Raw genomic sequence first — 15,668 nt, forward strand, 5'->3', positions numbered from 1 at the left:
AAAAAATTCTGACTAAAATTACCTAATGACCTCATTTACAGTAAAAACAGCGAATCCCAAGAAAGAGGCTATCGCAATTCCATGACAACAAACAAATCATGGCTGACGAAGATGGAGTCGTTGTCGGCTCCTCCGAACTAAAGGTAATCGATGTTTCTTCTACGATCTTTCATCTTGCTTAACATATTTCTCAATTAGGCAACAACCTTAACGCTTCTTAGAAGGTTCTTAATAACTGCGTATCCTTACCGAATTTAAAATACCAAATAAAATTTGAATTTTGAATAAAAACAATTTCAAAATTCTAAACTCATCTGTGTTGAAAGCCAGCATTTATCGTAGCCGTTTCAAGAAACGTTGTGCAGGAATGCAAGTAGCTCCACTAGCGTTATTTCCGTCATTCGTAACAATTTCGATAGCAAGCTATAGCATCTTTTGAGTCAGTCAAATTGAAACAGTTTTGCTATATGCCTTCTCCAGCTAACTAAATTGAAGCAGAGATGAAATGTAAACATGTGGATATAGTCATTGGCCTCATTTCTCACTTTATGCATGCAATATGTAAGTGGCTGTGGTTCTAGTTGAACAGTCAAACAGACAAAATATTACAATCAGGGTCAGATTTCAAAATGAGGAATTTATTTCAATATTTATTTCCCTGAATGAATGCTAACGATGTAGAATTTATTTGAACTCTATCATTGTCTCTTCACTGTCACTAAATCGAGGTAGTATAATTCATGTATGATGCATCCACATCAAAAACCGAAAAACTAGGGACTTCAGAAAGAATTTAGAACATTTTTTAACTGAGCAATTAAACTACCAGTTTTTGTTATGAATAACACTTAACCAGTAGTTGTTTTAGGGACTGTGGGGCCCAGGGCAAAAAACATATACGGGGCCCTTGTTCTTAATACAATTTCTTTTGGCTACCATAAGCACAGGGCCTGGGACAATGGCCCCCTGGACCCCCCTTAAAACCACCACTGCACTAAGCTAGTTATATTGCCTATAGCACATTTTAAATCTTTAACTGGCTTGTAAACTTTGAGTTGTTATGCATAGCTGATCCATTCAACAATTTATTTAGTTTATATTATTTATTCCCCATTAAATTCTTTGGCACTCAAATAAAGTTGATGTATTAATAAATGAACAAATACACTCATGAAACGAATCCACATTTCCAATTTTAATGAATTTTAGGAGGACAATGCTGAGGCTGATACCACAGAAGAAGGCAATCAGCAACAGATGGAGGTAGCCAGTGACGATAGTACCAAGACCACAGACAAAAACGTGCAAGAAACAGGGCAAGAAAATGTGACTGAAAAAAGTAGGAAATTTTTACTTGTTATTTGCTTTAAGCAAAACAGTTCTTTTTGTAGAAAAGACATCAAGTAAGAAAAGCAATGAAATGAGAAGTGTAGCTTCTTAATGAGCTAAAATTTCTTAGAAAAGCAATCAACAATTTCTTAGAAACGTTTTGTTGTATTATTGTTCACAAAAAAGCTAATTTTGACAAGGAATTGCCATTTCTCTGGGCCTTATAAATAATTCTGATGAACTGTAGAATCACTTCATCTTGTTGTCCACCTAAAAAATTTCTGTGTAGGCCAAATTTTGACAGTCAACAGCCCACTTGGGTCAGCCATTTATAGTGTGGTGACTGTTGACATCAGATTTGGGAACTGAGCCAATGACAAGCAAACATAGTATAAAAAATGAGATAATAGCCAATAAACTATTTGAGAATAAAACAATAAAAACTATTTGACAATGAAAATTCTAACTAACATATTTGATAGATTCTTGACCTTCATATCAATGTGGCCTTCATAAAATGGATTTCTTCCCTTTCCCCCAAATGTGGTCACATTTTACATAATGATTCCAAGTTATTTTATAGTGATAAGATACTTGCTTTTCAGTAATAGCATACCCTCTTAAAGCTCAATTTTATATATGATAATCTTTCATGTTGTAATATAAAAACAAAGCCTCACAATAGAGCAATACAATTCAATCCCTAATTTTTGTTTGACTTAGAGAAGCTTTATGCAGCCAATATTGTATGAAAAGAAATTTGTCAAACCACTAGATGCAGAGGAAGACATAAACACACAAGATGAAAAACTACAAGAGAGTACTCCAATATTAGAACAAACAGACAACCAAGTTGTGGAAAGCAATGAAGATGGTGGAGCTCCAGAGATTCCAGAAGAAGATGTGGCACAAACTGTAAGCTCTAAACACTCATATTTTTCATTATTTCCACAACTGTATTAGATAAAAGGACCTAGAGGCTTTGCTTAATGACAGCTAATGCAATGAACACTGTGAGCTGTGAAACTTTTCTTGAAATCTGTTTTTTCATTTTTATAATATACTTTTATTGTATTCTTTACTTTTTATATATTAAGTTTTTAATAGATGTAAAAAGGTTTCCCAAATTAGCAGGAATGCTAAAGATCTACTTTTGCAGACAAAGGAAAACATTATACATGTTTTCAAACTATCAATAGAATTTGAAACTAATCTTAACTGCAATACAGAAAGGGAGCATTTTAAATATGCTACTCTTGTCAAACAAAGTAACAGGAGTTATTAATTTCTAAGCGTAAACTTAGAGCTAAAAAAAATAAATGTTCTTTTTTCAGGATGCCAGTATTACAGATCAACTGGAATCCAATATGGAAGAAATAACAGAAAATGAAGTTATTGAACAAAGTTTTGATGTAAGTTTTGGAACAGCGTCACTGTTTGCATAGTCTGAAAGACATCAGATGATGAAATTTAATTTCCCATGTTCATATGATGTTCACAAGTAACAAGATGTTACCTTATTCTATCCTGTTTTATTCTGTCATGAATTCTTATTTACTGCATATCCTTCCCTAATACTAAACATCACAATTTACATTGAAAACTGTTTAAATTGATATTTATAAATGGAAGAAAGGAACAATTTTGAATTCCTTGTGTTTCAAAAAAATTAAAATTGAAGCACTGTGTCGATTTGATAGTACAATGCAATCACAGAAGAAGAGGACACACACCCAGATATTCAAATAGCTAATCAAGAGTTTGATGATGAAATGCAACATGGTGCAGAAGATACACTTGCAAATCGTGAATTTCCTGATGCCTATTCAACACCCCCACCTCCAGCTATTGACGAAATGGAAGAAAATTATGGTCAGTTTACTAGTAGAATATTCAATTACTCTTTTTGGTGTTAGACAGTATTAATGAAAGTTTTGGTAGGCTAGCAAATTGTTTTAAATTTCATTTATTCACTTATTTTTTACCATTACTTTAAGATTTTTATAAGCTCAGCTCAAAAAGGTGAATCTGAACAGCAGTGATCAGGGATTCCACTGAGAAATTTTCAGTATGACTTTTGGAAAATAATCACAAACAGAAAAACTAAGAAATATCTATGGATCAAATTGCATTGATATGAAGCTTTAGATCATAAAGTACCAAAGATATACCTGGGTTAGCAAGGCTTCACTATCATGCTGAAACCAGGCCATGTGTTCCCAATTCTGCTTTCATAAACACAATAAAATGTAGCTTGGTTTGTTTGAAATTTGAGAACAAATGTTATCTTCAACTTATAACAAATGAACAAATGTTGTCTCCTATACAGGCTTTCGTAATATACCTGAAGAAGAGGAGAACCAGAGCGATCGTGGCTCATCACCTGAATATCCTGTGTTTGATAGAGCTCAGTTGCTCGAAAGATACAAGGTTTGCATCTTTGCAACAATAGAAATTATTTTAAGGCACTGCATAATTATAAGCAGGGGACCAAAATTTGTAAACCTGGCATTTGTTGTTCTGGATTGTATCCATTTAAAAGGTGGGCAGTGATATTTATAAAGAAAAGTGGGCAATTTAAAATTGCCCACTTTTCCACAAGTTATCACAGGATCTCATTGTAATTGTCATCCACTCTATGAGAATTTTCACCCAAACTACTGAATTTCTGTGTCCAAAACAGACATATACCTATTTTAAAAAATTATGGAATAAACCTGTTGGAATAGAATACACTACTATTGCTTTTATAATTTGTAAATAGAATGAATTTTATTACAGATTGACAGTTTAATCTTTTCTGAGTTGATGTGGCCTTTAAAGCCCCGGAAACTCTTACATTTGCCCTGTTATTAACAGCAACACTAATCTAACAGAGGAGCGTTGGGGACATCAGGCAAATGTATTTTCTACTAGATTTTAGCCAACTCTTGTTTGATTGTTGTAAAGAATCTAGAAAAAGTTGAACACTAAGAGCGTGAATAGAACTCTATACTTGCAAACTGATGCTAAAACCTTTCCCTTTTTTGCAGGAGGTTTTTGAGGAACGTTCGCAGCTCCAAAACTTAAATAACCAACTGCAACACAAGCTGGCTGAATATTTCAGGAAAAAGAAGGTAATGTGCCATCTGTTAATTGTTTCGATTAAATTGAATTCTGTTACTTTTCGTCAAAATTCATCTTCTCAAGTACATACTTCTATCTTAAACAACCTTAGTAGCACAGGTAACGGAAAACAGCAATTAATTTTTTTTGTGTAACGCTGATTTTCATTCTTGTGTGGTTACAGTGGCGGATTTAAGGGGGGGCAACTAGGGGTAGTTGCCTCTCCCTCAACGAGTTGAAGCAAGTCTGGAGCCCCTTTTTTGGAAATTGTGCGCCCCTTTTGAAGAATGAGAATCAGGTGAAAAAGTTTCTGAGACCGATAGGTTAATTTGCTTCAAGGATTACCTCAAAGTTATGTTGTTTATTCTGAAAATTGATCTGAAATTGTTGTATACAGCGTTTTGCTTCCGTGTTTGGTTATTTGGATGAGCTTGGTTTTGGCTTAATGTTTGTAAGGAAAAGTTCATGTCTGGTTTTCCCTGATTTTTACAGACTGACGAGCGAGTTCAAGAAATGGAGAAGAATGTCACAGATCAGGAGCAGAGATATCTTAAGTACATCTGTAAGTGAATGTAATGGGAATTATTGTTTTCATGTCTGAAATATTGTACGCGATGCCGCTTACGCGATGTCTGAAATATTGTACGCGATGCCGCTTACGCGATGTCTGAAATATTGTACGCGATGCCGCTTACGTGATGTCTGAAATATTGTACGCGATGCCGCTTACGTGATGTCTGAAATATTGTACGCGATGCCGCTTACGCGATGTCTGAAATATTGTACGCGATGCCGCTTACGTGATGTCTGAAATATTGTACGCGATGCCGCTTACGCGATGTCTGAAATATTGTACGCGATGCCGCTTACGCGATGTCTGAAATATTGTACGCGATGCCGCTTACGTGATGTCTGAAATATTGTACGCGATGCCGCTTACGTGATGTCTGAAATATTGTACGCGATGCCGCTTAAGCAAGATAGTTTGAAAGTCCTAGGCAAAGCAGCTGTTTTTTGAGAGGCGATTATCAGGCTCTCGAAGCGAAATGGATGGTTGAAAGAAATAATGAAAGCTTAATTGTTAAAATTCAGGCGGCCAGGAACAATGTATACTTTTTGTGAATTTTATTCTATATTATAAAATGATATATCATCGTAATGCGATTCAAAATTTATCATGCATCTATTTCTTTCTTGACACCTTTTCATAAAAAAACAAATCATGAAAATTGTGAATCCATCAATTCTAATAAGAATATGTTTGAGCTGTAGTGAAGTTAGATTGATTAACGTAAGAGAAGCATCAGCAACGCCCAGCACTGTTTGAAAGCAAGACATTTTCTTACTCTCGTTGGATCTTCTGTCACAAATACGTTATCTGATTCAGCAAACTTGCAAGAGCTTCAAAGCGAAGAGAGAAGACAGCAGGAAGAGATCAAAGCTCACAAAGAGGAGATTAAACAGCGTTGTGTGGAAAAACAAGATAAAGTGGAGCAGGCCAGGTGCGTTTAGGTCTTGTTTTGCCCTTGTCGCATTTTCTTGATCTCGCCATAGTTTGATGTTTATTCAATTCAAGTTGAAGCAAAAACATCGGGAAAGGAAAGAGCCAAATTTTCTTGATAGAAGAAATGTGCGATTGAATTTTCTTAGACTTCATATACAACTTAGCAAGATTTTCTGTAAGTTTCTGTACGTTGGTTTCAAACTACGTTCGAAGCCCTTGTACCAAGCTTATCCCTATACAAATTTTACTCCTGAAATAAAAAAATCCAAAGAATGGGTCCTTTCGACACACAGTTTTTATGTAGTTCTCTGTTGATCTGACTGGAATATGAATACAAATTAAAGCCGTAATCCGCAAGCGCATAAAGGCAATTTACACCAAAAAACGCAAGAGGCATCATTAAAGCCGCAATTTGCGGAAAAACCATTGCTAAAACCATTCCATGAGGCCATACTTCGAAATAGTGACTGAATTCTTTTGTTTTCTATCACCAAAAAGGATATGAAAAAATTATAACCGGCAGTTCAGACAGATTAAGGTGTGCCATTCAAAAGCACTGGGTTTCACACACTAGAGATAGCTTTCTGTTTTGTGGGCTGAGCCTATATTATTAAAGTTATCATCGAAGTATCTCGTTCAGCTGAGAAGCAATTCCCTGTCGCTGACATTCTATCTGTTGCTCTGAATATCTGTTTTCATATTTGTCACATTCAGATCTTGTACTTTTTAGGCAAATGGTCATACTCAATGCTGCGGGACTCGTGCTTTGGTCCTGAGCCTAATAAAATTAACCGCCTTTTCTTACAAATCCTAAATTTCCTTTATTCTTACTTTTATATTATAAGACCACAGAAAAGTGAATCAACCAATAAGATCACTGTCTGGATCTCTATTCTGCGATAAGACCATCTGGCATGGTAGATTTATCAGGAAATCTTCCTGGAGCCAGTTGCCAGGGTTACCTCTTTTTTTCAACCACTCCATTACAAAACTCCACAAAAAAAATCATCGGGTCGTCAAGAGGTAGAAGATTTATAGCCTGAAAATCTTTTGCAGCGAGGAATTCGTGAAATTCAAATACGAAATTGCAAAATCTTCAATTAACAGCAGATCTGGTAAAGCAATACCCCAAAAGGTGCGTAATTAAGTAATTTGATAAACCTTTTTTAATGTCTGGAATGTCTCACAATATGTTATCTTTTTCTAAATTTTCTGTTTGTAATGATAAGAATGTAGGTACCAATTCAAGATCTTAACGCTTTGAATAATTCCCTCCGTATCACATTCAGTTTTGGATTAACAACTTTTCCGATGTGCTCTCACGCATTTGTGTTGTGGCTTTTCTAAGCTATCCGATCATTGGTGCAAATTCTCCAAAACCAATTCCTTTCACACGCCACAGATAGGATCGACTTTCGGAAATCTGTTCCCCGGATAACCTACAATCTCAATAGAAAGTCCCTAGCAGCTATATTCTTGATGCCAGCTAGGATACAAAAAATATACCGTGAGGCGGCACCACCGACGTATTTTTAAGGAGTGATTTGACTCCGATTGAATTTTTTATACCCGAAGGAAAATTGCAACCTTTCGAATGGTTAATATTTCTTGCCTTTTGATGCGAAAAGAAATTTTCGGTTGCTTATCTAGCATTGAACGATGCCTTCTTTAAAATTTCGCCTTTATTCGACGCCTAAGAGAAGCGCACACCAGATATTCGCTACTTTTGTACAGACTTATTGGCATATTTCTTTTATTTGTTGCATTCCCTCGGTTTTTGGTATTTCCCAATATTCACGACCTGCCAACGACAGGGCATCGTACTCCATCGTTTTACGCCATGTTCCCATCTCATTTGTCTTTCGATCGTAATAATCATCAAATAATCAGATTTGACAATTTTAACATCATTTATAAACTTCTTTACACTTAACTTGCCACTTTTGGCAATTGGTATTATTTCTTACATTGATAAACAACCAAATCACAACTTTTTATGAAAAATTAACGATCTGCTACAGGATCTGGAGATATTTCAAGCAGTTGAGTTGAAAAAAGAACAAGAGGTTCGACAGGTGGGTTCCTTTTCGATCATTACATTTCATTGACAACAATGTAACACAATTGTTATGTTACAAGCTTTTTCGCGATAACAATGCTCATTGGCCGATATTCCTCGAAGAAAAACAAAATATCCGCTTGTTTTCATATTTTACCCGGGCAAATCCTTTTGTCGTGACAAGAACGATAAATGAATTACTTTCTACTCTTTGAACCCTTTTACAAAAGTTTTTTTTCAAAACTCAAGTTCTGTCGTTATGGATGGACGTACATGATTCCCAAAAGACCAGTCTTTATTTTGAACTGGGTTATGTTTTGATCATTATGCATTCCTGTTCGATTCATTTTAATTTCATAAGGTCCTCTAAGCCTAAGGTCAATGCAGTAAAGCGCTGGCTGGAATGGTAAATCTTAACACCGATTCTTAGAAGGTTGACATGTCTTAATGGAAACCTTGCGCTAAAAAAGATAAGTAATTTTTCTCTGATGTGCCAGGCCAACAAGTGATGGATATTTTATTCAAATTATGGACAGGTGATTGAGTTTAAGTAAGCAAAAATAATTAAGAGAGACAGAAATAAAGCTGTCTTTAATCTTGTCTGGTTTGAATTCATAAGATAATGGCAAAGAATTTGTAACCAGCCCTCAAACTCCATTTTCACCGCCTTTTATTCTGACAACTGAAGGAGAGCCCATTGAAATATTTGTTGACAAACTGACTTCAGAAGATCTCTTCAGTAAATTAAATAAGCTCTTTCAACGAATTTGAATTTCTGCAATTTTTTAACAGCACACTGAGTATAAAGCTCTAAAACGATGTTTTATACCAAGTTGCTAGTATGTAAGTGGAGTTGTTTTAGGGCACAAGAGCATTTAAAACAACAGGGCATCTAATTGCCCCTTGCTGTATCTCCTTATGGTAATATTTCCTCTGTCTGCCCCAGTCCATTAATCTTCCAACTGTTTTTGGATTTTAGGTCAGACTCGAAAACATCAAGCTGAAAAATAAGCTTCGAAAGAAGGAGCAGCAACTCAAAGCAAAGGTTTGTTTCAAAGCTCATTAAAAGTATGGTACTTTCAGTCAAGAAAATCTTCGTTTCCATCCACAGAACGGGGGGCTATCATAGTATGTCCAAAGGCCGCGAAACCTTGTAAAAATCAGCTAGAAGCCGCGATCCGCAAGCGCGTAAAGCCAATTTACACCAAAAAACGCAAGCTGCATCTGTGAAGCCGCTCTTCGCGGAAAAACCATTGCTAAATTCGTAGGCCACACGGAAAAATAGCATAGAGGCTTTGAAGCCGCAAAACTATTATTGCGAAGCCATATTCTGCGCTCTCCCCAGGCTTACGCTGTAGCACGTGCGATAAGGTGTGGTTTTTTTAGTTTTGTTGGTTAGGTGTTTGAGTTAAGCATGAGTGATGATGGAATCGTTCCTGATAATTTGGTGGTAGTTTTTCTTTGGCCAAATATTCTCAACCCACAGGGTTTATAGTTTAAAATATTGGGCGCCCAATGTGGCTTTCGGGCAGGGAAGATTTTGGCTTTCGGTTTGATATGGACACAACATGTTCGGTGGATGCAGGAACTGAGTCGGTAAAAGGACAGGAGGAACCGGATCGGGAATTGGTGAACTTCCTTGCTTCACTGCGAGGAGATCGTGCAGCTGTTTCAAGGTTTAAAAGTGAAATAACGGAAATCATCAATGGCAAAGCTATACCACAGTCGCAAGTAGATGCTTTAGCAAGAAGGAAGTTGACGCCAATAACAGCTGCCAATAACGGTCTTCGCGAGTAAAATTGACTCTTGAAGTATATCACAGGGGCACAGTGTGACATGAAAAGAATAAAGGGCCTCTGACGAAAGATTTCTCAAAAAACAATAGCAAAAAGTAGGCTACATTTCGTTATTAGCAGAAAAGGCTTGGCCCTCCTAAGTCAACCCAACTCTACACCTCTGCTCAGGAGAGAGGCAATAATGGAAAAAAGAAGTGTTTGTGCATCATATGAAGATGTGCCTATTATTGCGAGGAGGGCTTTTGAATTTGAAAGATAAGTTAGTTCCAAAAACAAAAGGTAAAAAGCCAGTGTAGAAAAGAAAATATTGATTGAATAACCAACTCTGGCAGAATTCGCTGAAGGAAAAATTGAACAAAAAAGACAAAAGAGATATTAAGTCAAGTTAAAAAGGGCTCTTTTTGAGGCCCCGTTTATTTGGAGTCACCGAAGAATATGGTTTGATTTTAAAAGCCTAACCAATACACCAAAAAGAGTAAACTTGTAGGACCAAAATGCTTATGTCAACCTGTACAGTGCAATGCAATGACATACTTCAATAAACAAAAATGCACTCACTTATTGGCTCTCTCGCTACTTCTGTTGCATCTCAATACAGGGCTGCCCTTCTTCAAGTTGCAATCTTCAACCAACAGTGATTAAATTATTGCCTTTTTTGTTATTGACAGGAGGAGCTTGCTGAAGGACTGCATCTGATTGACTTTGAGCAACTGAAAATCGAGAACCAAACGTATAATGAGAAGATTGAGGAGCGGAACGAGGTATTCAGCATTAGCAATCAGGGCAACTAAATAGAAAACTAATTACCTATAAATGATAATTCTCTTCATAAACTGAACTTAAACTCCAGATGCTTTTTCAGTTTCACACCTTACTTTGACTTTTTAGCGAGAGCAATAATTTTAATTAGGAGTCAATAGGCTTTTTCTTCTCCAGACCTATGCATTTTAGTTCAACAGGGATGGATCCAAAATTTCTGGAAAGGAGGGGTTATACAAACACCTAAAATGGCGATGATTTTGCTTGCTGTTCTTTAAATCTGCCTATGAATTCTTTAAGTCGTGGATGAATTATGCAATGAACTATGCATCTAGCTTCACGAGAAGCCCTTTACTCGTCACTTTCACGTCTTTTCTCCATTTTTCAGGAAATTTTGAAGCTGAGAAAGAAGATAACTACCACGGTACAAGTTTTAACACATCTGAAAGAAAAGCTGCAGTTCGTTCAGGTGGGTGTCAATCTCTCTCTTTATTAGATCGCGTATTCTCGCTATTTTATTATGAGAATAAAACAAGGCCTAAAACTTGCTCCCCTGCTCTTCAAGTTTTTCTAGAAATTAGAATCACCACAACTTTGGTGGGTGAGCCCCATGAAAAACATCAAACTTTTCTATCCTTTGGGACGGCGTACATAAGTTATTTATTTATTTTAGTTATCTAGGATAATCTTCTTATTGTTCGTAACTAGAACGGCAATTTATGAATTGATAATATTCGATAAAATTTCATGGCGAAAGCAGTTTCTACTGGCCACGTGCACCGAGAACTAGTAATATGAAAATTCGGATACAGATTTTTTTTTGGTTGTGAAATTCGAATCTATGCTAGTAAAAACCACATAAAAATCTTTATGGATGCGGCTCTATTTGGTAAGGAGCTAAGGCCATTCTTCTGTTTCGAGATAAAAGGTTTTTTGTTGAAATTGCAGTTTTTACTTAACATCTACCGTTGCAATCGAACAAGATTAAATCCGTAGATGCGGCGATCTTCTTACTCACTATAGCACGCAGTTTAAATTAAAATATTGTTTTTCTTGTGTTTCACCGCGCTTTGACATGAGATAGTAAAAAATATTCCGCGAAATGCAAGCAACATTAGTTGCTGGGCTCTATCTAAGATGGCGGCTGCTGTGAGACACCTCCAGGACAATTTTGAGATTATCAATAGTACCACGTGCTTCAGATCTGTTGGGTTCGATTTAATCGTTCTTTGCTTGCTCTCCTGATCAGATTGTGGCTAAAACAATTTTATCTAGTAGCCTCTACAAAAACTTTTCTAGGAAATCAAGATTTGGCAAGATAGCTAGTTAGTTGTTGCCAAGGCAACCTCGAAACAAGGTCAATTATCAACATCTTATCATCATAACATATTAAGCAAGATGTTTTATCATAGATGTGCATGATAAAAGTCTGCGTCAATTTTCCATTACTACCCATTCACATGGCATTTCGATTTCAAGTAAGAAAATGTCATTCAATGCTCCCCAAGTACAGAAATTTTATCAACAATAGAAAAGAGCAACAATTTTGTTTAGTCAATCTAATACTACAATATGTTTTTTGCGAAATTAAGGGACTTTTTACAATTCTTTTGCAAATTGATCTTTATTTCTCCCCTGATTTTAGTTGATTGTAGTATGGAAAAGAATCAATAAAACAAAGATGATGATGACAAGTTAAGGATTGGTGTGGTTATCTTAAGAGAATTAGAATTTTTTCTGCTATGTGAATAGCTGATGACTTTATTGTAATGTTTTAGGGTGAAAATACAGAGCAGAGGGCCAAACTGAAGAACATCGAAGCAACAGTGGCTCAGGTTAGGCCAGTTTGTGTATTGTAGATAGGAGACGGCCTATTTTCTTTAAGAGTAACCTCACTTCAGTCGCACTAAAAGACGGAATAAACAAAGAAACGAAAAAGCACAACAAAATGCTCACGGATTGATTCTGAAATTTTCAAAGGAAACTGGAATGATAAGCCAGTTAAAATTAGCTGCAATATTTACATTCCCCTTTCCAAATAAAAAAATGTTTGACTGCTTGCTTTGGCGGGTTGGTTATTTATATTTTTATGTGCATTGTGTATCAAATAAGGCCGAATCCTTTACGAAACAGAGCAGGGCAGCGAAACCGTGCTATATGTCTCTAGATGGGCTGATGCTGCCTAGCCTAGACCCTGTCATAGAGATCGGTAGAGAAAACGTTTTAGTCCCTTTCCTATTCCTTTTTAAATGAAATTTGGACCAGGCAAGGAAATACCCTTTCGGAAGAAGGAACATAGAATTTTAGCCATCCCTGCCCTATCTTGAGAGCTCATCAAGATTATGGACCTTAGCTGAAAGCCTACATACTTATGTTTTCATGAAACCTTGGGTCTGTTATTTTCTAAAGTATTGCATCTTATGCGAAATATTCTGAAGAATGTTTTGATATGCGATCAATAAGTGTTTCAAATGTTTTCTTTACAGAAACGAGACGTGCTTACACGCACAAAGCAAGTGCGCGATGCCCTTCGCATGGACAACTTGAAACTGAAGCAGAAGTGTGGCTTACTGGGCAACGAATCACTGTTACGAGACTTCGAACACAGGAAAGACGAGGTAACGTCACGTGATACCTTTGGCAGCTGGCCTCTATAAGAAACTACGCTTTAAACTTTACAACTCTACCAAAAAAGTCACTTGATACCTTTGGCACTCTCTCATAAGTCATGAAAATTCAGGGATCCTGGGGGATTGCTGATTTGAGACTTCGATGGGACTTGATTTGAGGGTGCTTATAAAAATCAGAAAGTTGGAGCTTATTCAGGTCTTAGGGCTACAAAAAAGTTTAACTTCTATCGTGGGGCTAATTTGGAAGGGGCTTGTACAAGTGGGGAACCAAGTGGATAATAACATCTATTTTTCCCATACTCTAAGGTTCTTAATAGAAGGGGGGACGCTTATTAATTTTTCAATTCTTTTCTGACCCCACCGGAGCTTATTTGGACCCCCCCCCCCCACTTATTAATTTTCATATGCAATCATTCATATCCCTTATTTCATCCGAAAAAATTTACATAGGCCTGGCTGATGTACACAATGATAATTAGCCTACTCATTTTAGTAATACAACAATGCATTATTACATGGTGATAATTGTCATTTTGCTATGGATTGTATTCAGAAGAAAATCTCATTTGACCCCAAAAAAGAATCATCACGTGATTTTTCAGATTTTTCACATTTCCGACCCCCCCACTTACTAGGACCCTCCCCTGCTTTTATATTTTTTGAAAAATTTCTAACCCCCCCCCCCCCCCCCAACTATCAAGACCCTCCCTTCCAGTAAGGACCTTAGAGTACGTGATATTGGCAAGTTGCGATAGTTGCCGCGCAAATTGTTTTCGAACATTAAAAAATGTCAAGGCCAAAATCTACTTTTAGTCCATAGAATAAGTAAAATATAAAAATAAGTCTGAAATAAATCAGAGTCTTAGTTGTAAGGGCAAAATTATAAACATTCCTGGACGATTAATGTTTTACCCTTTGATTTGGGTATTAAAGTGATTTTTTGTAATCGTTTTCATCATAATTCTATACAGGGTGATGAACTGGAACAGAGGCTGAAAGACCTGAAAACTGACCATACTGGACTGAGCATGAATTTAAACGGTGTTAAGAAAAAAATCAGACAATCAAGAGTAAAAAGTGCATAAATTGGTGAATGTTTTCGCTTGTAAAAATCAGATAATTGTGTAAATATTTTGCTGAACTTTATTTGTCATCATTTTTAGAGAATTAAGTAAGGATTTTCATTCATAGATCTGTGAATTTCAAGATATTTTCACAACCTGGCTCGTGTTTACACTACAAACATTGCATCAGCCAGTGGCGGATTTAAGGGGGGCAACTAGGGGGAGTTGCCCCTCCCTCGACGAGTTGAAGCAAGTATGGCGCCCCTTTTTTGGAAATTGTGCGCCCCTTTTAAAGAATGAGAAACAGGTTAAAAAGTTTCTGAGACCGATAGGTTAATTTGCTTCAAGGATTACTTAAAAGTTATGTTGTTTATTCCGAAAATGGATCTGAAATTGTTGTTTACAGCGTTCTCTCGCCATCAATTTTTTTAAATCTTTCAGCGCCCCCACTGCCAACTGCCCTTCCTTCAAGTTTGCTCTGGATCCGCCCCTGGCATCAGCAGCGAGTATAAGTCCTAAAAAAAGCGACTCGAATGAAAACATTTATCATGAAGTTCTTTCTATTTCTCGCTCGGTTTTGTTTGCATTGTGGGTGAATATTCCATATTCTGTGTATTTTTTCATAGCCTAATATATGTAAAGACAGCAAAGTAAAAAAACTACAAATCTAGTGAGTAAAGATCGGGAAAGTTTCAGTAAGCCGTGACTTTCTCATAAAGTGCATTTATAGGAAACTTTATCTTTGCGTCAATGATAACTGTGTCACTGGCAAAATCTAGACAAAACTCTTCCTTAAAGAATGTACAAACTTTTTAAAATTTATTTCGGATTACTTTATATATTCTATAAAGAAATGCTTGAACTTGACCTCAGACATCTGTTAATTCATACATATGTGAAACCCTAAACTATCCTCGACCATGCCTAGCTTGGTTAACACTGTTTGAGGCGAGGAGGCAATTCAAGGTAAACAATTTCATGATATTGATGGTATGTCAAATATAAAGAAATTCCTTGAGGCTTTGCGTATAATCGAGAAATAATATGAATCTTCCTTGTGCATAGTGCTGCTTTTCAAACAGCTTAGCAAAACAGGCGTTAGCTTAGTGTTAAAAAAAATATAGCGATACATCATTTGATAATAGAAATTGATTAAAACGAAGATTATTTTTATGAGAACGCTCTTCCGCCCAACTCTTTCCGGGATATGAATCTTCGGAAGACAGTAAGCCACACGTATTTGTTCATCTCTCCCTACTTATTCCTCTAATTCACTCTGCAGCTTTGCCAAGTACAGAATATTAGCAAGTTGTTCCATTTATTTTCATTGTGTGTCTTACAAATTTTTTCTTCATTTCAAAGAGGGGGTCCGAATAGATATATTTTGGAAAGATAATACAAGATGGTTTTCTTCTGGAAAAT

General features: G+C 36.4%; 1 protein-coding gene across 4 annotated transcripts; it reads left to right on the top strand.

The window, feature by feature from the left end:
- Nucleotides 1-27: 27 nt before the first annotated feature.
- Nucleotides 28-15,113, top strand: LOC135691891 (cilia- and flagella-associated protein 184). Of its 4 annotated transcripts, none has more exons than XM_065209889.2 (17): nucleotides 28-143; nucleotides 1,210-1,339; nucleotides 2,105-2,244; nucleotides 2,664-2,741; nucleotides 3,030-3,201; nucleotides 3,659-3,759; nucleotides 4,362-4,445; nucleotides 4,927-4,996; nucleotides 5,822-5,936; nucleotides 6,995-7,073; nucleotides 7,960-8,013; nucleotides 8,977-9,042; nucleotides 10,462-10,554; nucleotides 10,941-11,021; nucleotides 12,331-12,387; nucleotides 13,039-13,170; nucleotides 14,154-15,113. In XM_065209889.2, exons 1-17 carry the CDS (start codon nucleotides 99-101, stop codon nucleotides 14,265-14,267), a joined length of 1,611 nt encoding a protein of 536 aa, XP_065065961.2. In that variant the 5' UTR covers nucleotides 28-98; the 3' UTR covers nucleotides 14,268-15,113. The 4 variants fall into 4 exon arrangements, with proteins under 4 accessions (XP_065065961.2, XP_088968340.1, XP_088968341.1 ...); XM_089112214.1 differs by lacking the exon at nucleotides 28-143 and adding an exon at nucleotides 180-373; XM_089112215.1 differs by lacking the exon at nucleotides 28-143 and adding an exon at nucleotides 181-369.
- The last annotated feature ends 555 nt before the right edge of the window (nucleotides 15,114-15,668 follow it).

The sequence above is a fragment of the Rhopilema esculentum genome, chromosome 13 (assembly GCF_057945365.1).
Source record: "Rhopilema esculentum isolate cy_ngs chromosome 13, ASM5794536v1, whole genome shotgun sequence".
NCBI lineage: Eukaryota > Metazoa > Cnidaria > Scyphozoa > Rhizostomeae > Rhizostomatidae > Rhopilema > Rhopilema esculentum.

Excerpts from the sequence above, each read along its gene's own strand:
- LOC135691891 (XM_065209889.2), top strand. The coding sequence starts at position 99 with ATGGCTGACGAAGATGGAGTCGTTGTCGGCTCCTCCGAACTAAAG. Across the intron at positions 1,340-2,104 it reads AGAAAATGTGACTGAAAAAA|ATGCAGAGGAAGACATAAAC; the intron begins GTAGGAAATTTT and ends TCAAACCACTAG. Across the intron at positions 9,043-10,461 it reads AGCAGCAACTCAAAGCAAAG|GAGGAGCTTGCTGAAGGACT; the intron begins GTTTGTTTCAAA and ends TGTTATTGACAG.